This window comes from Syngnathus acus, chromosome 5 (assembly GCF_901709675.1).
Source record: "Syngnathus acus chromosome 5, fSynAcu1.2, whole genome shotgun sequence".
Lineage (NCBI taxonomy): Eukaryota > Metazoa > Chordata > Actinopteri > Syngnathiformes > Syngnathidae > Syngnathus > Syngnathus acus.
The window spans coordinates 603,635-624,261 of record NC_051091.1 but is presented as its reverse complement, the minus strand read 5'-3'; the positions used below and the strand labels follow the sequence as shown (position 1 = coordinate 624,261).

The 20,627-nt window shown below is 46.0% G+C and overlaps 1 protein-coding gene across 1 annotated transcript; it reads right to left on the bottom strand.

The window, feature by feature from the left end:
• Window positions 1-130: 130 nt before the first annotated feature.
• On the bottom strand, window positions 131-18,870 carry slc41a1 (solute carrier family 41 member 1). The gene is made up of 12 exons (XM_037251435.1): window positions 18,552-18,870; window positions 17,135-17,251; window positions 16,217-16,961; window positions 11,962-12,069; window positions 9,218-9,289; window positions 8,796-8,940; window positions 8,131-8,277; window positions 4,825-4,972; window positions 4,555-4,634; window positions 4,058-4,198; window positions 3,784-3,932; window positions 131-3,267 (listed from the first exon to the last, which is right to left on the bottom strand). Exons 3-12 carry the CDS (start codon window positions 16,676-16,678, stop codon window positions 3,082-3,084), a joined length of 1,638 nt encoding a protein of 545 aa, XP_037107330.1. The 5' UTR covers window positions 16,679-16,961; window positions 17,135-17,251; window positions 18,552-18,870; the 3' UTR covers window positions 131-3,081.
• Window positions 18,871-20,627: the final 1,757 nt, after the last annotated feature.

Here is a 20,627-nt window from a genome sequence, read left to right as displayed (position 1 = left end):
ATTTGCAATCATTTTTCGAGCGAATCACCAGATTATTATTATTTTTTTACCTTTCTGAGCGGTTCGGTTGTAAAAGGTAGCTTGTCTGTGATGAAATCTATAAGAAAAGACGAGACAGTTGACACAGTTGACTGGTATGAAACAAGACAGTCGTTTATTCCCAGCAAGTCATGAAAGAACCCACAGGAAACCCACAAGCTTTAGCCCTGGTGTGAATATACATGCCACCCCCAAATCTCATATTATTATTATCATTTTTTTTTTTTACAATTTAGCCTCGTATGCAGCAAAGATGTGGATAGCAATAGCCCGGGCGGGAGCCCATCTGGTTCCTTGTGAGTTCAACAGGGTTGCAGCGCTGAGGTTAAAAAGGCAGTAGGTGGGTTTTGGTTGGCTCTTTTACATTGCGCAACATGCAACACTGCACTTTTTTAGGCTTCCTGGTGTTTGACAGACAAAATCTTTCTTTTGTCCTTCCCAGGCCCTTGACAAAATGCATAGCCAAAGGGCTGAGGTGTTTGTGCATGGCATGTAAGCAATGCTTCCAGTCCTCCACTACAGCTAAGTTACCGTATTACATTACAATGCATGTCACAATCAAGGAATTGTAAATCGTCGACTAATTTAAGGCGCTAAGCTTTTGATTGGTTACTCTTAGTTGAGCTTGGCTCTCATAGAAGTTAAGGCCATTTTGGGTCATTATTAGGCACTATGCAAACATTTCACCACGACTGTGGCAAGCAGCCAAACAAACAAAACTAATGGCCATTTGCAAAAAGAAAAGAAAAATTTAAAAAAAGAAGGGAAAAACAGGTGACACCGGGGTGACAAAGTAACAGAGCCACAATGACAGGACAAAATAAACAATCTTATATATAGAATAAATATAGTATGTACAAATTGCTTTGTGTGCTTCTAATAATAAATAGACAAAACCATTATCTGCCCTCTTATAGAAGTATTCACAACTCTCCATTAACATAGACTAGAAGAATAGGCTGGCCACCTGGTCAGTAAGAAGCGTTAGCAAAAAAAAAAAGAAAAAAAAAAGGAGAACTGAACAGATGTATGGATAAACAACATGCAGTTAAACCCTCGAAATAATGTTCCTCAAGGTCATTTTGAACGGGGGAGGGGGGGATCTCTAGCGCTCTCTAGTGTCAAATTAGCAAATTACAGTACTTTGTGTTGTGGCCCGGCTTTTGAGAAATTGCATCTTTACAAAGGTTTCTTTTCTTCAAAATCTTATTTGTGACACAAATCACCAAGGAGAGTTCAAGTGATTATGTTAAAAGGAAAAAAACAAAAAACAAAAAACATCCACTTTCTCCCCAAACAAAAGATTGACTGTATATTTTCACATTCAGAGGATGTGCACTGCACATGTATACTTCTGGCCCCTTTGAGATAAGACAGAAGTCTGAGAAGTGGCAAAAAAATTCAAGCATCTCATGTGAGTTTTAGCCAAGACATCTGGACTTTTTGCAATTGGTCAAAATGCCACTTTACTTTCTCATCATAAACTGCATTTCATTCTTCATATTCAGTGTCACAAAAACAAAGAGATGAAAATGGGGGCAGTTGGGAGTTTGTCGCTCAATTTGATTCATTTTGGGCCTCTGAATTTTCCACTCAGGATGTTCTCTCCAATTTTGGCAACAGTTGTGGCTGAACATTATTCTTCAAACTGACTTCTTCATTCCAGTTTGAGAAAATCCAAATGTTGCTTTGTAGTGTAGGCAGAGGGGAAAACAAGTATATTGTTCACACTTAACTGACATCCATTAAAGGCTTTGCTCGTCTTGAAAAACCTCCTGACTTTATGTACCACAACATACTACGTCAAGAACACTACCTAACAACATGGATATATCGGAGCTGAAATCAAATATTAGACATGAACTTCCTGGAGGCAGCCGTTTCAAATTGGCTCGATGAGGACTGATGGTAAGTCTTTGGTGCTGTTTTAGCCAATGGGCCAGGCCCCCAGTAATGATGAGGGCTGCTGGCCTTATAAATGAAGCGGGGACCCAAAATACAAAGAATAATAACACAAAATTGCCATCATGCATGAATTCTTACAAGCACAGCCATGGTCATGTGTGAGGAGGACATGAAGGTTGAGTGAGCTGAGCGGAGCTGACAGGTTTCCTAAGTGTCTTGTTTATGACTGAAAGTGTGACAACTGGCCTGCTTTAGGGCACAATTGGCAAAATGTTTTGCTGTTTCTCTTCACAATACCTGGCTTGTCTTGATGTCAAATACGAATGGAAAGAGCATTATAAGCCGCCTTGTTTTGAGAACAGCCAATGAACAAACATTGTGATCCTATGGACTGACGTTCCACTTTTTACAAAACGATATTAAACCGTGATTTATTTTGCTGTGGAAAGAAATATGAATGACAGTTACATGGCTAATTCCGTCTCAATTTGCGGTCAAAAAACGAAGCTAAAACAGAACAAAGTATAGCTTAAGTAGCCAGCCATATGCACTCTGTTAAAGCACTACGATACGTACAATTGCATTTCAATCATTTCACAGAATTTCAAGACAAAGCACTTGGTGATTAAGGAATATTGGCTTGTTAGGGTTTTTTATTTATATATACTATATATATATATTTTTTTTTTGCTCTTTTTTTTCTTTTGCAGATGATCATGTAAAACTGATTTCTTGGCATGATCCCCCATTGAAAATAATGAGGGGAAAGCCTTTCAAAATAGAATGGATATCAATTTACATCAAGCAGATTTTTTTCCCCATAATAACACTAATAATAATCATCATTTACAATCATACAGTAATATCAAGAGTCAGGTGACTGACTCTCTTATCATCAGTCTGTGGGGCTGAAAGAGACCAAAAGAGTTTCCAATGTGTCCACAGTGCACACAGTCATTATTGTAAACCGGAGCACTATAGCATGTATTTTTAATCAGAAGCCTCCCTCCAAGGGATTAGCCCTTTCATAGGAAACATCCAGTTTTCCATCATTAGTGTTGACGTGTGCAAGGAAGGAAGGAAGGAAGCAAGGAAGGAAGGAAGGAAGGAAGGAAGGAAGGAAGGAAGGGAACCCAATCAGTTTCCCAAATCGGAGTCTCGGTCACCAATGAAAAAGCGCATGTGGAAGCAGAGGGCGAGGAAGCCGGTTCCCAGCAGGTCACCCAGAGCGGTCAGGTAGGGAATAGAGAAGTTGTCGGGGTCCATCCCTCTGCCCCACATCCAGTGGACCATCCAGTCCGCTAGATAGAGCAGGATCATCACCTGCCACAGAACAAACACGAGTCAACACGCACAGACTAAGCCCTTCCGTACCGTGACGTATGCGCGCTTTCCAATTTCTTTGTGGAACAATAACATCACTAAATGCACAGACAAGGTGTGAACAGCATCTTGTACCGACTTCATTCAATTCATTGCGTGAATGTAGGAGCAACTTTCCACCACTAGAAGTTACTAATAGACTGTAAAAGGGGTCACGAGGAGCTCGCGTCACCCCATTACGTATGCATCTGCGTCCACCTTTTTTTTCATGTCAACTTATCTGACCGACTCAACTTCTTTGGTTCATTCCTTTACAGCATAAAATAAAGATCAGCATAGGGCTGACAAGAACATCCACAGCACACTACTCAGGGGGGTCATCCAGGCAGTCCTTATGGATTTGGGCACAGCCAACACTAGTGTCATCCAGGCAGTCCTTACGGATTTTGGCACATCCAAGTGAATCCTGCTAAATGAATCAATAATTCTCGAGTAACATGCGTTTGTTTTTTTTACCTGCAGCAGTGCTGCGCCCATGTAGAAGGTGATAAAGACGGGGGTTAGCGTGGTGTGTCCCCCCCTCAGCGAGTTGATGGTGTAGAGGAAAACCAAGTGACCCGGGGCAACCAGGAGGAAGAGCACACGTGCTGAACGGGAGTTCACAGCTAGGGAGCAACGAGTGAGCCAGTTAGAGTCACTTAGGTACATAAATTGCAGCATTCACTCTGTGTTTGAAGAAACACATTCTTTGCACTTTAAATCAATGACCATTCATCAACTGAGAACCTACTGGAGGTGAAGAAAGCGGTGCAGGGTGTGGGGCACTTCCTGTTCCGGGGAGTAGGGTTGGGATCCCCCATGGGGATCCCATTCATGTGCAGGTAGGTGGAGATTCGACTGGCCTGAACAGCAACCAGATTACCTCCCACACCTGACAAACACAGACCAAGCTTGTAAAGGCTTAGTGAAGGGAAGGGAAAGGGGTAGTGGAGACCAGGTCACGCAACAGACAGGTAGCATGTCAGTAGTGCAAGAGAACAGGACCGACACAGAGGGCTAGGTGTGCTGGTTTATAAAGGGCGGCTAACGAGCTGAGAGCAGCCACAGGTGCGGCCATGAAGGGAGTCGCTTTGATTGGCCAAGCCTGAAATTGGCCACTCCCACAGCGACGCAGCCCTCCCTCCCTCTCTCCTGACCTTTGCTCATTTGGAAAGAGGTCATAGTCACTACATTGCTTTTTCGGATCATTTCTGAAGACCGAAAATACAACAAGCATCGAGTCCTCACCGTTGATGACTGGAGTGAAGACAGCCATGCCAGCAAAATTTGGGTTGGTAACGGTCTTGTCAAGAATAAGACCACCGACACTAAAACACAGCAAGTTGATACGATTAACGATCATCGGTTTTGGAAGTAGAACGAACATAGTAACGATGAAATAATACGAGCGAAAACAAGAGAAAGCGTAATGAGCTGCGTCATACTCTATTTATGATTATTTGACATGTATTTACGTAGCAGGCGAGCTAGCACAAAGTAAAGCAGAGAAGGACATACCTGCTAATGGCCATAGCGATGATGACTGGCTCCCATCCGGAGTAGAGGACTTCCCTAGTAGATGGGATCTTCCTGGCTATCAGCACCCATATCGGACACAAGGCCACAAACACGGCACACACCAGAGGATTGGCGTAGTTGTTGTAGTCTGCATCAGACGAGCACATTCTGTCATTTACATCCATTTCATTTGGTTTGGGCTTGCAATTCCAAAGTCAACGTTTCAAAGAAATGTGAACTGGGACAGCAGGGTCGTAATACTTTGAAACCGGGATGTGTCAAGTTGGATTTATGCGCGTCACAATGCAAGTCAGACCGTGTGTAAACACGATAGGTATGAGGTGGGGTGAGGTGACACCTCAGTCGAGTCACAAGGTTTTGGATTGTTCTAAGAGGTGTGCTGTGTTTGTCCTGCCTGCGTGGCTGCCTGCCTGCCTGCCTGCCTGCCTGCCTGCCTGCGTGCCTGCATGGCTGCCTGCGTGGCTGCCTGCGTGGCTGCCTGCGTGGCTGCCTGCGTGGCTGCCTGCGTGGCTGCCTGCGTGGCTGCCTGCGTGGCTGCCTGCCTCCCTGCCTGCCTGCCTGCCTGCCTGCCTGCCTGCGTGCCTGCATGGCTGCCTGCGTGGCTGCCTGCGTGGCTGCCTGCGTGGCTGCCTGCGTGGCTGCCTGCGTGGCTGCCTGCGTGGCTGCCTGCCTGCCTGCCTGCCTGCCTGCCTGCCTGCCTGCCTGCCTGCCTGCCTCCCTGCCTGCCTGCCTGCCTGCCTGCCTGCCTGCCTGCCTGCCTGTCTGTCTGTCTGTCTGTCTGTCTGTCTGTCTGTCTGTCTGTCTGTCTGTCTATCCGATGATGGAAGAGATGTCTGTCTATCCGATGATGGAAGAGATGTTGGAATAATAACAGGAGATAACGTCACAAGACCGGGTGTGGCGACAATGAAGGCAAATGGTTGACACTTCTTTCACGCATCGTTCAACACTTGAAACATAGCTGTACAATTCAGCTCAGCGCAGTATTGTTTGCAAATAAAAACCTCATCTGGCTTGCCCTTTGCAAACACGTGACAGTCTTACATCCTGTCGTGCCATTGAATGCAACAAAATGGAGTCATGGGACACGCAGTGGAAGAGAACAATTGAAGACATCCACCGTTACATGTTCTATTGTCGTGGCTTTTATAAAAAAAAGTGTTTGGTTTGTTCGGACAGTTATCTGTCAACCCAAAAAGTCATGCGAAATAACATCAAGCTTTCTTTAGTACTCCCAAAGCATTGAATGTTCCAAGCAGCATCTTCTGCAGTGGTGGCGACCAAAACAACATTTATTGGGTGCATTGTTGAAGAAATTGGCTCCAAGTCAGCCCTACCATCATTCAGAGGTTCTAAAAGTGCATCGCTGAACTGACTCAAAGTGGCTGTCTGGTTTCCACACCAACGAGATCTGAGGTAGACCACCTCCTTGCAGGCATGACACAAACCCAATCGCGGAGTATTACGCATAGTCCTCTGATTGGTTTACCGCCTTGCTCTACGTATTCACATTTTAGAATTTGGTCCACACAAAAGGCGCACCTTATTAAAAGGCGCACCTTTGGTTTTCGAGAAAATGAAAGGCTCTTATGGTGCGGACAAAACGGTCAATACATTCGACTCGACTTGATGAGTACCGTATTTTCCGCCCTAAAAGGCGCACCTAAAAACCTAAAATTTTCTCAAAAGCCGACAGTGCGCCTTATAGGCCAGTGCGCCTTATATATGGATCAACTGATGAATTTGTTGATCCATACTGGTTGTACACAGTGCTCTGCCAAAATGTTTCAGTACGTTTTAGTACGACTAGTAAATTACAAGGTCGCATCGCTTCCCAGCATTACGGCAACTGTAGTCAGGGGGCGTCACCGAATAGCTGTTGTACCCGCGAGGCTATTTCATGTCAAAATAGGCTGCTCTGTTAATGTTTCGAGTAAATCTACGGATCGATATGGAAGGGAAACATAGGTAAGTAGTACCAATGCGTTAGATCGAACTTTAGTCAGTTCCGATCATTTTATAGGAGATCGTTGAGAAACGCGATTGTTTACACTTTGCTGAGGCTCATGGGAGATTGCGAGCTGAGGCTCGTGAGACTTTGCGGATGGCTAATGCTATTGCGATAGCTGCTATACGTACCAGGCTATTTCATGTCAAAATAGGCTGCTCTGTTAATGTTTCGAGTAAATCTACGGATCGATATGGAAGGGAAACATAGGTAAGTAGTACCAATGCGTTAGATCGAACTTTAGTCAGTTCCGATCATTTTATAGGAGATCGTTTGAGAAACGCGATTGTTTACACTTTGCTGAGGCTCATGGGAGATTGCGAGCTGAGGCTCGTGAGACTTTGCGGATGGCTAATGCTATTGCGATAGCTGCTATACGTACCAGGCTATTTCATGTCAAAATAGGCTGCTCTGTTAATGTTTCGAGTAAATCTACGGATCGATATGGAAGGGAAACATAGGTAAGTAGTACCAATGCGTTAGATCGAACTTTAGTCAGTTCTGATCATTTTATAGGAGATCGTTTGAGAAACGCGATTGTTTACAGAGGGCTCGTTGGTTATTGGCTAGTGGATGCATACCGCAACCCTAGTCAACCTCAGTTTGATGCAGTATAGCTTCTATTTTATGCGCCTTATAATCCGGTGCGCCTTATATATGGACAAAGTTTTAAAATGGGCCGTTCATTGAAGGTGCGCCTTATAACCCGGTGCGCCTTTTAGGGCGGAAAATACGGTAATTGTTGGCGTTTCCAAAATGTTTGCTCGCCGCTCCCTCTCTCTTTGTACCTTGTTTGTTCCTGCCTTTCGCTGCTTCAGGCATGAAAATTGACATTGCTTGTGCTTCATTTATTCATTCATTCATTCATTCATTCATCTTCCAAACGGTTTTTCCTCGGGCCTTCTGGAGCCTGTGTGCGCTATCTTAGGGCTGTGGGTAGGGTTACACCCCAAACTGGTCACCAGCCAACCAACCGCAGGGCCAAAAGTTTGCATAAACATCTCCCATAATTCAGAAAAATGTGTGGGACTGTTAAAACGGTCAACAAAGCCAGCAATTAGCAATAACAACCAAAATGTCTAATGACGTTCAAATGTCATTGGAGAAAGAGGAGCTCCTCTTCCCCTGTGTAGTTCTATGCAACACAAAAACATGCGAGAAGCGCAAGGGCCACGCAATATTTCCTTTTTGTTCTGAACCTAGCATCAAATGGAAGTCAACCCTAAAATTGTCTTTACAGTAGTAGTATGTGGTCTTTAACGTTTTGCTGTGGTTACCAAGTTCCTTGTACAGCCCCGTGGAGATGCCAGCCAGCAGCGACAGGGTGATCAGGTCTCCGAGGCTGGCAGCAATCGGTGTGGCCACATTATCTGGGTTGATGCCGACCTTTCTGGATGCAATGATCACGCCAATCATGATGAGTCCTGCGGGCCAAAGCACGGAGACGGTCACTTTTGCTTATTGCCGTGACATCGACGTTCCCCTCCCTCAAAAAGAAAGGAGACCAACGAACAACATTTCGGATGTATCGCCACGTTCACGGCGGCAACTGCAAATTTGAAGAGAATAAGATCTGTATTTGTGAAAGAACACTCTCATTTCTTTTCGACTTCCAATAAATTAGCATAAACAACCAAAAGTCCTGGTTCGACAGGCTTTTGTCACACCCTCGTTCTGTTCCTGTTTGATTTGGGGTGGGAGGGGCACACTCTTTTGCAAGTCCTCTTTAGCGGAAGCCATGAAAACACGCCAAGTGCATACCTCCGATGCGTTTCAAAGGCAAAACTAACATCTGAAAGTGAATGTGAAGTGAATTCATCGTTGTTCATTCATCAATACTGTCAGTCATATGGTGGAATAGTTTCGCTCTGACGGAAAATGGCAAGGTGCTATTTTCTCAGCTGTGTCCAAATGTCAATTCCTACGTAATCAGTTCACATACCTAGTAGCAGAGAGGCAATAAAGGCCGTGGCGACACTGGAGGCACAAAGCAGCACTGCATGGCCCAGCCTTAAGTGGCCCTCTGGAATCCAACCAAAGATGACAGCGGCAATGGAGGCCAGGAACCCTACCACTGTGGCCTGGACCTGAACACATGCACACAATCGGCAAAATATTTGGACATACATGAGATGTTTGATTTTAAATTGGCTAACCCTAAGCCCACAATGGTCTCTTTGTTAAAGCAAAAATGACACGTGTCGTCGCTGCACGGTTGATATTTGTAACAACCCGATCCGCATCGAAACCGACAATTCCACGCGCTACAATGAACGCGGGCGAAAACAAACAGGAGTTGTTCGCTATCTCTGGCCTTGGCGACTTCCAAGAAGAAGCATGCAAGTTAACCATCACATTCTATACCTGGATGAGAGCCAGGTTCCCCATGATCATGTTCCACATGTCCTTGTTGGTGTCCATCAGACCAATATTTGCCTGAAAGACAAAACACAGCCAGTTAGTTGTCACTCGCACACGTGAATCTGCTTGTGCACGGCGTTGCCTCTTGGCCCCATCGGAACAATAAGAGATCAGTTTTCCAGACAAAGATGCTCTGATCTCGGATCCCCACCCCGGCCCAATCCACTTATCTCATCTCCTTCCTCTCTTGCACACGGAAATGGGATCAATGGCTGGTTGGTGGTCACAGTGGTCCACTGTGCAAGAGCCACACTCAGCCATGACTTTTCATAAAGCAGACTTTGAAAAAAGTGGATTTAGTGGCTCACCCCGCTTTTAAAAGTTTGCTTCCCCTCCATCCGTCTGTCTCTATGACACGACTGCTCTGACCTTTTGGTTGTTGTGTCATCTAGCAAATATCATATATATCATATCGCTTCCTCCTGCTCACATTTGATGAAGTCAAACTACAAAGGAGTTGATGGTTTCTGCACTTTGCCACCAACTCCAAAGGCCCCACCCACACAGAAATGGAGCGTGTCTATTTTCATGATTTCAAGGTTTTAAGGAATGTGGGTCCACGCAGAAACAAAAAGTCTGCATTTCATAAGAGGCAATGCCATAATAAATCACTGAAAGGAGAACGTAAAGCTATTTTAAAGTCAAACCAACCTGTAAAAACTTGCATGTTTTTGGTCTGTGGGAGAAAGAGCGAACCCATGCAGGCACATTGAGAACATGTCAACTCCACTCTGAAAGGCCCCAGCGGGCAGGTTTGAACCCAAAACCTTCCTGCTGTGAGCGGACAGTACTAACCATCGCGCTACGCCAATAGACAGCAGGAGGAGAAAAATGTGGATCGGTTGACTGGCTTTAATACAAGCAGCAGTGCTTGCGTTACGTCAAAGACGATGCATGCGTGGCCATGCGTGGCCATGCGTGGCCATGCGTGGCCATGCGTGGCCATGCGTGGCCATGCGTGGCCACGCATGGCCATGCATGGCCATGCATGGCCATGCATGGCCATGCATGGCAATGCTGCTATGCAACTAAACGTGGACTGCATGTCTGTTGAGCACACCAACCAGGCTATCAGGGCCATGTGCATAGAAAGCCCTCCCTCCCTCCCTCATAGAGTTGCTCAAAGAGGGCAAACGGCCAGGGATGTGGGGAGATAAGAAAGCTTAGGTGGATGGAACAGATAAGGACATATTCGGCAAATATCAGCCAATACAGAGCAGAGCACTGGGGACTTTCAATGAACTCCAAATACAAAGAGGCAGACAGAACATTTCTTTTTGTAGCCTTTTCCTACGCATACAGTGAACTAATGCAAAAATGCAAAGCGATTTGCAGACCAAAATGGTCTCAACTGTGGGAGGTTGAGTGAGAAGGAAGGTGAACCAAAAGCTTCATGGAAAGGACGTCAAGTGCAATGTAGTCTCTATGGAATAACGAGTACAAGAAAAATCCCAAAGCTGCCTCCATGATGCTTTTAAAACATATCAAGGAAAGTTACAGTCGTTCTAATCTCTTAATCAGCAGTGACGTGGAAAGAAACCGCTGGAGCCAACCAATCAAAAGCTGACACTAATGTATCAAGACAAGCTCCCAATTCTGGCCCAATTTGTGAGGATTGACGCATTGTAGGCTTAAACAGGTTTGAAGAGCAGATCTTGGATTTCATGCACCTGATCTCATGTATGTAGTTTATGTCTGGACTGTTTTTCTTTTGCTGATTAAACAACAGCTGTAAATATGCAGGAGATTCATTTTTTGCCCATTGTTAACAATTTGCTGGTTTGAGCAAATGTTGTCTCAATAGCTTAACAACAGCTTCTGGAAACATAGGCCTTTGCGCGCCAGACGTCACATTTCATAAGAAGCTTGGAACCTCAATCGGTTACAATGTCACCTTACTCATTTGAGCCATGGCAGTTGCACCCAGAGGTAGGTAATCAGCATTGTCACTTGTTTCCCACACATGAGTGGAAAGGAATGTGAGGATTGCGCCGCTTCGCTGCAATTCGGCTCTAATTCTCTTCAAGGAGGTGGTGCGCAATAGTGAAAGGCCGCTGGCCTCTCAGCATGTCAAACGGACAATCATGTTTCAGTGTTGCAAGCTCAAAACCCTGTCTCGGTCATGAGATCCACTGACGAACACACTTCTCAGTTGACTTTTTGGGCTTGAATGTTATGTTAAAATCGAAAGAACAAATTGGAACGATTCGCATTGTTGTAAGAAACGACTGTCTCCGTCGCTGCATATTCTGATCAGGGTGCATGCTGGCGAGTTCATGGAATGTTTTATCATACGGACTTGAAAAGTATTTGAGTCAATATTGTAGAAGTGCTCAGAGGGAAGCCAGCTGACGACAAGTCCAGCCCAAAGGCAAGACTTTGGACTTTCATCACGCAAGATGTGACAAACTGACCAATCAGGTTGTAACGTCAGTTGGCTGTCATGTGCGTGCTCGTTTGAGATCAAAGAAACAACAACAAGCCGTATGGATGGTAGAACAGGTTGAATTGAAACAGACAAGCAAGAGGAATGTTGCTATCAGCTACTCTGAAACTACTTTGTCAATAGGACCTCTGACCTCACCCCTTTACAAATGATTGTCAGTTTTGGGATTGCCACAATTAGGCAACTCTTGGGAAACAATAGAATTAAAGACATATGGAAAATAAAGCCAAACGTTACTTACTGCTGTGGAAAGTCTGGAGGCTAGCGTCATCTCCAGGTTGCCTTTTAGCCCCAGTAGTGCAGGAACCAGGATGAACACCTCGGAGACCTCCGTAAACACAGTCCAGTGCTGAAATGATCACAATGACATCAGATGTGCAACCCAGGCGCATCTATTTGACAAATTGTTTTCCTCGGTGTGTCTCTTGACTTGACACTGGTGAGGCCCTCGAGGCGATGCTTTTAGACCCCTTCATGTCAAACCTCTAACGACAAGGTCAAGTGAGGCTTCATATTGGTCATTGGTCATCTTTGAAATGCTTTTTACCTCCTATTTTCTCTGTAGTACTATCTACCTATACACCACGCACACATATCACATGCAGTGTATATAGTATATACTGTACATACATACGTATGTGTCGATAGCAGACCGACGGATGGACGGATAGGTACCTAGATAGGTACGTAGATAGATCCGTCGAAAGATGAGTCGATAGATAGATAGATAGATAGATAGATAGATAGATAGATAGATAGATAGATAGATAGATAGATAGATAGATAGATAGATAGATACCTAGATGGATAGATACCTAGATAGATACGTCGATACGTGGATAGATACGTGGATAGCTACGTAGATTACGTCGATAGATACTTTTAGGTGTGCCAGTGAAAGACTAGCAGTTCCACGACTCGTGACTCTGCTTTTGCTGGCTCCATCCAGCTAAGACTTGGCTTCCGCCTCTGTGAGCACTCCTCTTTCACAGCCACATGCTTTTAGGCCGACTCCATCTCACTCTACTTGTGTCTCACAAGCTGGCTCTCCCGTGGTGATATATGTTGTTGTCTCCATCCAAAACGGGCTCTTTGCCAAAGCGGGCTCTCTCTCTCTCTCCCTCCCCTCAGTTCTAGGAACGTGACAGGACAACCCCAGTATCACTGTGTCCGGACCTATAGGAGTTCTGGAATGCCATCCTTTCAAGGGTCAAGTAGCCCGGTTAAGTAACATGACTGAATTGCACTTGCAATCACTTGCTGTACCAATTGGGCAGCTGAACCTCAAGGCACGCAATGTTGACGCAACTCAGCGCCGTCGTGGGCTCAGTTTCAGTTTGCTACAGTTCTGGAAGATACAGTTGAGATAGGACCCCACTGAGGAGTTTTTATCAAGTTCATGATACACTACTTCTACAAATGCACAAAATATCTTCAAACGCTCTTAGCAAAATGAAACATCTAGAGTTGCAACGATGAATCGATTAATAATAAAGGAAAAAATCAGAGATTAATAATAGTAAAGAGTAAGAGCCAATTGTCAGCCTGTCAATAGCTAATATGCTCTAATCTCCATGAAAGCGGATTCATGATTATATTTGTCAAAAGACACTTGCTTGGAAAACAAAAATCTGCAGGTTATGAACTAAAACAATAACTGAATCATAATCATTTCAGATGGTTCGTACAGAAAAAGTCAAACGAGTTTTTGAAATAAAGAGATGAAATGGGAAACATGATTTTTGATACAATTCCTTGATTAATCGAATTAACCACTGAACATGACTTGTGATTCGTCCACTGCCAAATGACGACATGTATCATGAATGCTTCTAACCGTTGGGGATCCACTTCCATTTGCGTCCATTTCTCCAATCCAACAGCGAACGTTGAGTCATTCACATGAAAGTAAACACACGCCTCGTCGCCTTCGGGGCCCGATTGTCATAACTAAATAATCCATACGGCAAATATGGATCTTTGATGACAACACACTAACTTTTGTCAGTACTTAATCTCTCTTGTTCTATTTGTGGGCTGGCTAATCCCGTAAATAGGGGTAACGTAGGCCGTGAGCGGATGCAAAAACCACCCGCAGGGTTTGACTCCAAAAAGTGTCAACAACTGGCAGCGCCTGTAGAGCTCCGCTCCTACCAAGGCCTCTGTGTGACCAACACCTTCCGGACAAGATCCTGGCCACATCCTCGCTCCAAACGCTGGCACCATGCTGGATCATGTGCTTCTCACACGCACTTGCCACAGCTCAGACTCATTCACCGGTATGCTGCGAGATTCACCTGATACCAAAGCAACTCCATCCCTCCAAACATCAACGCTACCAAGATGCAACTTGGTCCCGAGGCGTTCGTTCCCAGGCCAGCTGAGAGACGTCCTGGGTCGTCCCCGGCCGGGGTCTCCTGCCGGCAACGTCATCAGATGCCCTAGCCACCTCATTTACGTATCTGCTGTCAACGTGGAAGAGAAGCGACTCGACTCCGAGTCCCTCACGGATGAGCTTCCCACCCTATTAAATATACTATTAAGGTCATCCGTTTGAGGAAAGGTATTTTGAGCAACATAAAGCCCAATAGAAGTCTTCTGCAATGACTATTTAGCGCGAAATACGCGCAAAACCCCGGAAATGACGAATCTACTCCAGCGTCGTTCCCTAACGTCGCCAGAATGCTTTGCATTCAAGTTGCCACAGCTGAAGCAAAATGAAAGCTTCTAGTAAATGTTGAGGAGGCTTTCAAGATTTCCATTCTCACGATTGACACCACACGACCTTTAAAAGCCATATATAACCCTGTATAACCTCAGTCTTGAGATTCTCGCCTTGGCAGTGAGAGACTGACACTTTTAGGCCATTCGACTGCCAAGTCACCGAGCGGAGTTACGCAGACATCTCCAGACCACTCCGGACAGTCTTTCTTTTCTGGGCCAGGCTCATGTGGGAATGATGCCAGAAACTCGGCATGTGTGTGAGTGAGTGAGTGAGTGAGTGAGTGCTGTAGGAAATCAAAGTGACTTACAGTAAAAGGTCACATTTCTCAAAGCCCTGCTGAAAGGCAAAGTCGGAATGTACCAGGCAGGGAGAGAGAGCTAGTTAGAAAGGACATCGGGGATTAGCTGAGTTAGCAGTTAACAATGTTATGGAGGGAAGAGACTCCACAGACTAGTACAGGCAGGCAGGCAGGCAGGCAGGCAGGCAGGCAGGCAGGCAGGCAGGCAGGCAGGCAGGCAGGCAGGCAGGCAGGCAGGCAGGCAGGCAGGCAGGCAGGCAGGCAGGCAGGCAGGCAGGCAGGCAGGCAGGCAGGCAGGCAGGCAGGCAGGCAGGCAGGCAGGCAGGCAGGCAGGCAGGCAGGCAGGCAGGCAGGCAGCCACGCAGGCAGGCAGGCAGGCAGCCATGCAGGCGGGCAGGCAGGCAGGCAGGCAGGCAGGCAGGCAGGCAGGCAGGCAGGCAGGCAGGCAGGCAGAGGGGAAAGGAGCAGCCCTTAAGCAATGGCGGCTGTTTTGGAAAACAGAGACACCACAGCAGCATGGGGCCTAACATGGGACAGCGTGAAAAATGCTTGACCTCAGAATTCCACAATTGTCGGGATACCCTACTTAAGGTTTTCACACGTGTATGTATTTTTCTTATCTGACTAGGTTTAGAAATGCGGTCTTCTTAAGAGAACATGCACTATAATGATTCCCTATCTTATTTCTTCGAGCCTGACCTTTTACCACATGGTTTCTCTTATACTGATGAACTATGTAATTCCATGTCGTGTTTAACTTGCAAATCCATGTCGTGTTTGCTGCTTGCTCTCTACTCTTCGTAAAAGACACGTCTTTCTGCACTCAAAAGACGATCAAGATGCCTTGCGTACAACACAAATGAGTGTGAAATATTCGGCCACGCGTTTATGTGACCAAATATTCGTGCCATAACCAACCCAGGGGAATGAGTGTGGTTTATAAAAGCCAGAATATAAGCGTATTTTACGGGGAACGCTTTCTCGAAGCCAGAATATAGCTTACGGGTGTTTGCTTGAGCAAGCGGAATATTGACAATCTTCTGGTTTTGAGACAGATATTGACTGCATGTCAACAAGAGTCATCGTTTCCATACTTAAGCCTGGCCTGATCATCATCATCATCAAGCAAGGTAGCAGGCACTCACTCTCCAAACGACGTGGTTAACAGAACCCATTCCTCCATTCACCAATTTGTTCCAATGCTCGAGCAACAGGCCCGGCCCGTGGTCTGCTTGCACAAGCAGTTGGGCTTCGAGTTAACTCCGACCTATGATTATTTTGACGTTTGAGGGGAACCCACACTTACAAGACATATCGAATCAAGTCGCGCTATCTACTGTACGACTTTGCTGGACCCTGTGACAGCTATTTCGATGAAAATTCCAGAGCATCGAAAATGGCCATAAGGCCGCCGCAACATTTGCTTTGCTATGAACACAGACTGGATTGTGAGCGTAAGGTGTCGTCACTCACCTGGACTATGTCGAGCACCATTCCCGCCGCCACTGTCCCAAACCCGGCCAGCAGGAAGGGGAAAACCACCTGCAGCCCGATGGAGAAGGAGGTTTCTTTGAGGGGCGCCGGTGGTTCGGGGCTCTGGTCGTTGCTGGTGTCATCGCTCTCGTTCTGGCTGGCATTCTCCAAGAGAGCATCCTCCTCGCGCTGACCTTTGGCGTTAGCCCGACAGTCCATCACTACAATCTCCTGCCGTTCTCCATTCTCCGGGGTTTCGTTGGCCATTTGCGTGACCTCTTTCAGCTCAAACTCACTCCCACTTTCTGGGTTCCTTTCCTCAGTAGCCTGAGTGAAGATCACCGGGTGGACGGTGGAGTTGAGGAAGGCCGGCGGAAGGGGCCCCCCCTCCTTCTTCATCTCAACGGCCCCGGAGGACATTTTGTCGGGCAGTTTGTCTTGTTCTTTCGACCAAAGTACCATGCGGAAGCCTTTGGAAGACAATGGGCTTACCGAGAAACTATGTCTGCCTCAAGTCGCTGGAGCGCCACCTGAGCTGCTTTTGATCCTGATGGCTCCAAGTAATTTAGCCCATTAAAAATGCGGTGTTATCGTTCTCCAAAGCCCAAATGGAAATTGCTCTGTTGGGGAAACTAAATTGGAGCAAAGCACGTGCATCCGTTTGTCTGCACACCCTGTGTTCCTGACGGTGTTTTGGGAGCAGGACCAGTATGTTCTCCATTCAATGCAAGCAGCTCCCTGTGGGCTGGCAAGAAAAACAACAAAGCATACCAGTTCAATGACTTGGCGGAGGGACTCACCACAATAACCTCTGTTGGTCAAGAGTCCCGGCTTGAAGTTACTAAATGTGAAAGGTCAGATGTCCGAAGTGGCGGCTGGTCTGATTGCAATATAACCAAGGGGCTGGCAATGTCTCACCTTACACCACGTGGCTGCTGGAAAGGTCTTTTCACTGAAGATATTTAAAGGTCTGCAGCACCAAGATCGAATTACCAGCCACGGGAAGGGACTCCTCCAAACAGAGTGGACCATAAGCTGAGAGAAGAAATACATCAATTGATTAGACATTGAGCATTCAATTCAAACAGCTGCCAGTCCGAGACCGTCGTCATTTGGAATAGCCAGAATGAGCTTGACGCATGAGCCTTCATCACAATATGTATGTACTACGTGGAGAGTAGACAAAGTGCAATTCCTTCCGAGACCTTAGACTGGAATATTGTCAACTGAGTGAAAAAAGAGAGTTATCCAAAACACCTGCTGAGAGGTCTCACTGAAAGCTACAAAAATCATTTTAGTTGACGAGAAGCATTTTTTCTTTTCTTTTTTAATCCAGGCCTGTTTCACGAGTTTAATCGTTAAACTAATCCTGTTGAACCATGATTCATAAACAAAGACTGATTTTCATCGGGTTTTTTTTTTTCCAAATCAAATTTGCATTTATTAGTAGTAGTGGTAGTGGTAATATTTCTTGAAATTGTTTTTCTTCCTTAACAACTATTTCGTCCATGTATTAAAATATCAAAAAGACTTCTCACTTAATAGGTCGATCCATAGACATAATATAAATGAAGAAAGCTTTTGTTTAAGCATAAGCAAACCGTGGGACCATGAAAAGATGTCGTTCTTTTAATGACATAGGTAGAGAGCGTGTGAATACTTTTGCCACGACTAAATAGTGCACGGCAAAGGTGGCAAGTTGCAGGTGCGCATTCCACCTGCCATTTTCCTATTGTGCTGGCTACTTTGCGACACATGAAGAAAAAACAACAAGTTTGGATTTCAGCTTTGCTTTCAGTCTTGACATAACGCAGCTTTTCTCCGCACGCGCGCACGCGCGCACGCACGCACGCATGTTGCGACATCGCGTTTATCCCTGCTGAAACCATCCTGTTTAGTAGTCACGACCAACACCAGGCGAACCCAACATGGCAAAGGCGTAAATTAGTGCTCCCTGCTCACCACTGAATAGAGCAAGCCTCCCTCTTCTATTCTTTGCCTCATTTGGTCAAGGCCAGGAGGCTTTCTGTTCCAAGCCCGGCTTGCTTGCTTGCTTGGGAGAGAAAGTCAGTGCTACAATCTAAGCATGTCTATTTAACTGCTTTACGCGGTGGCGTGTACAAACGTGGCACCGCCGTTGGAATAAAACGCTGATAGCGAGAGGGTGGGCGAACACACTTTGCAGCGGGCCAGCCGGCCGCTGGCCACTCGTGACACATTCCGCCGCCAGAGTGAATGTTGCGCGACTGTCAACGGTTCAAACATAAGAGAAAAAGCGCACGTTGTTTTGCGGCTCACGTCACGTCACGTCACGCCACGTCTGTGAAGTGGTTACCTTTGCGTGTCCGTGGCCCGGACACGACCCGGGTTGGAGTCCGGCGAAGTGTCTGGCTGCATGTATATCCTTCCTTCCTTGCTTGCTTGCTTGCTTCCACGCTCGGGCTGGGCTGAGCTGGGCTGAGCTGAGGCGCGTGCCGTTGTGCACCCCTTAAGTATGGTGTAGCCGGCGCGTACGGTTACGTGGATGGTTAATAGTTAAACTCTGTCAACTTGGCTCATTCCCGACCTCTCGGCGTACCGCACCCGTCTGTCTGTCCGTCTGTCTGTCCCTCAGTCCGTCCGTCCGTCCACTGGCCCCCGCTACCCGGCTGCTCGGATGCGCATCTGCAATACAGCCGTCCGATGCAGGGGGCCAGGAAGCCACAAGGCGAGCCCTCCCTCCGCACTTTTCGCTGACGGGACGGGCCTAGCAACCCTCCACTCTGCTCTGCTCTGCTCTGCTCCTCTCCACAATTGTCCACTCTGCTCTGCTCTGCTCTGCTCTGCTCTGCTCTACTCGTCTCCACAATTGTCCACTAAAGCACCCATGCAGCAGTCAGTCAGTCAGTCAGTCAGTCAGTCTCCACTGCTGCTATGCGAAAAGAAAGCTGCTTGGGCATTTATTGCACAGCGCTGCTGAAATCCTGCTTAAGGGCTTCTCAAGTGGGTCATTCCAGACTTGGAATCAATATTGGATCATGCAACAGATACTATATTGTAGGGACATGTAGTCTGCCTTCAAATTGACTCCATAAACCAGTTAGTTTTTGTATTTATTTTTTTACTCTGGTTAATATTGGGCTGACTTGCATTTCTTAAAAGCCTTTATTGAACCAACAGTGCCATCTAGAGGAGTCCAACAATTCAATTGCTTCATAAAGCCAATTTGAAGCTTCATTTTCCCCATCACTACAAATATGGCATTCTGTTTGTCTCACAAGAGTATAAATCTTACACTAATCTCAGTGGCTCACCAGCAATGAACACCACTGCATGGTTCGCAAATAAATGCTTAAACGGCTTGCTGACTTGGCACGTAACTAAATGAACTGTCAGTGGAAAAGATTGAAATTTTACTTCAGAGCCTTTTGGAATCTTTGGGTACCTACGTGCACTGGACTGAATGGATCCCTGTTAATAATAAACCAATTCGCAGACTAAATACAAACTTCTTACATAAGTGTGTGTGCAGTACAGTTATTCATGCGCTGGCCTTGAGATCAAGTGAGTTTTTTGTCTGTTTCCATATTCTGTGTGGAAAGCAGAGGAAAGTGTCAAAAGACTATCAACTGTTGGGTGAGAATATTCATGCAATATATTTGCTTCCCTAACATCCGTTTGTTAAAATACATGTCTTCATTTTTGGATTTGTTTCAAATAATAAATACATATTGCAAATATTCCATTTTTGCAGACATTTTTCTCTTTGTTTTCACCTTGTCAGTATCTGAAAATGTTTTGAAGAGAAAACTATCCACCTTTGGCCACATCAAATTGAATCGTAAATATTTTTGATCACAAGGTGGTGAATGAAGCTCGCCGATCAGAGAGCAAAGGAGTGACCCACGGATGCATCACAGAGGAGCTCGCAAAGGAAATCATTATAGTTTCTTGGCCAGTAATTGAACTCCGGTTAGCAACAAAAGTTAAAGCGAAATGAAGGGAAAGCTCTTTACTTCATGTCATATTACAAGATCATGTGACTTTGCCCCGGTGGCAATTAGTGCGTACTCCGATCCCATTTTTCCTGTGGAAAAATCGATGGACTCTAAGAATCAATTAATGTTTGCCTTCAACCGAGCAAAAGTTAAAGTGTGCCACAGAGGTCATGGAATGCAGAAAGCTGCTTATTGTAAGGGCTGCTTCTTCTGGTTAATGATCACCCGCAAACCAGGAAGTGAGGTGAGACTAAGGACAAAAAAGCGCCGGGCCTCCTCACCATCTTGCGCTCGGTTCCTGGCAACACAGCGGCAGTCGCTGCCAGCTTTGGGCCACTTCTGTCCTGGCGATTCTTTGAGCCCGCAAGAATGTCGAGGGGGAGATTTGGAATCTTTCCCTCTGCTCAAGATGAATGGCTGCTGCCCAAAAAAAG

Excerpts from the sequence above, each read along its gene's own strand:
- slc41a1 (XM_037251435.1), bottom strand. The coding sequence starts at position 16,678 with ATGGTACTTTGGTCGAAAGAACAAGACAAACTGCCCGACAAAATGTCC. Across the intron at positions 4,199-4,554 it reads CTTCACTCCAGTCATCAACG|GTGTGGGAGGTAATCTGGTT; the intron begins GTGAGGACTCGA and ends TGTGTTTGTCAG. Across the intron at positions 3,268-3,783 it reads TGGGCGCAGCACTGCTGCAG|GTGATGATCCTGCTCTATCT; the intron begins GTAAAAAAAACA and ends GTTCTGTGGCAG.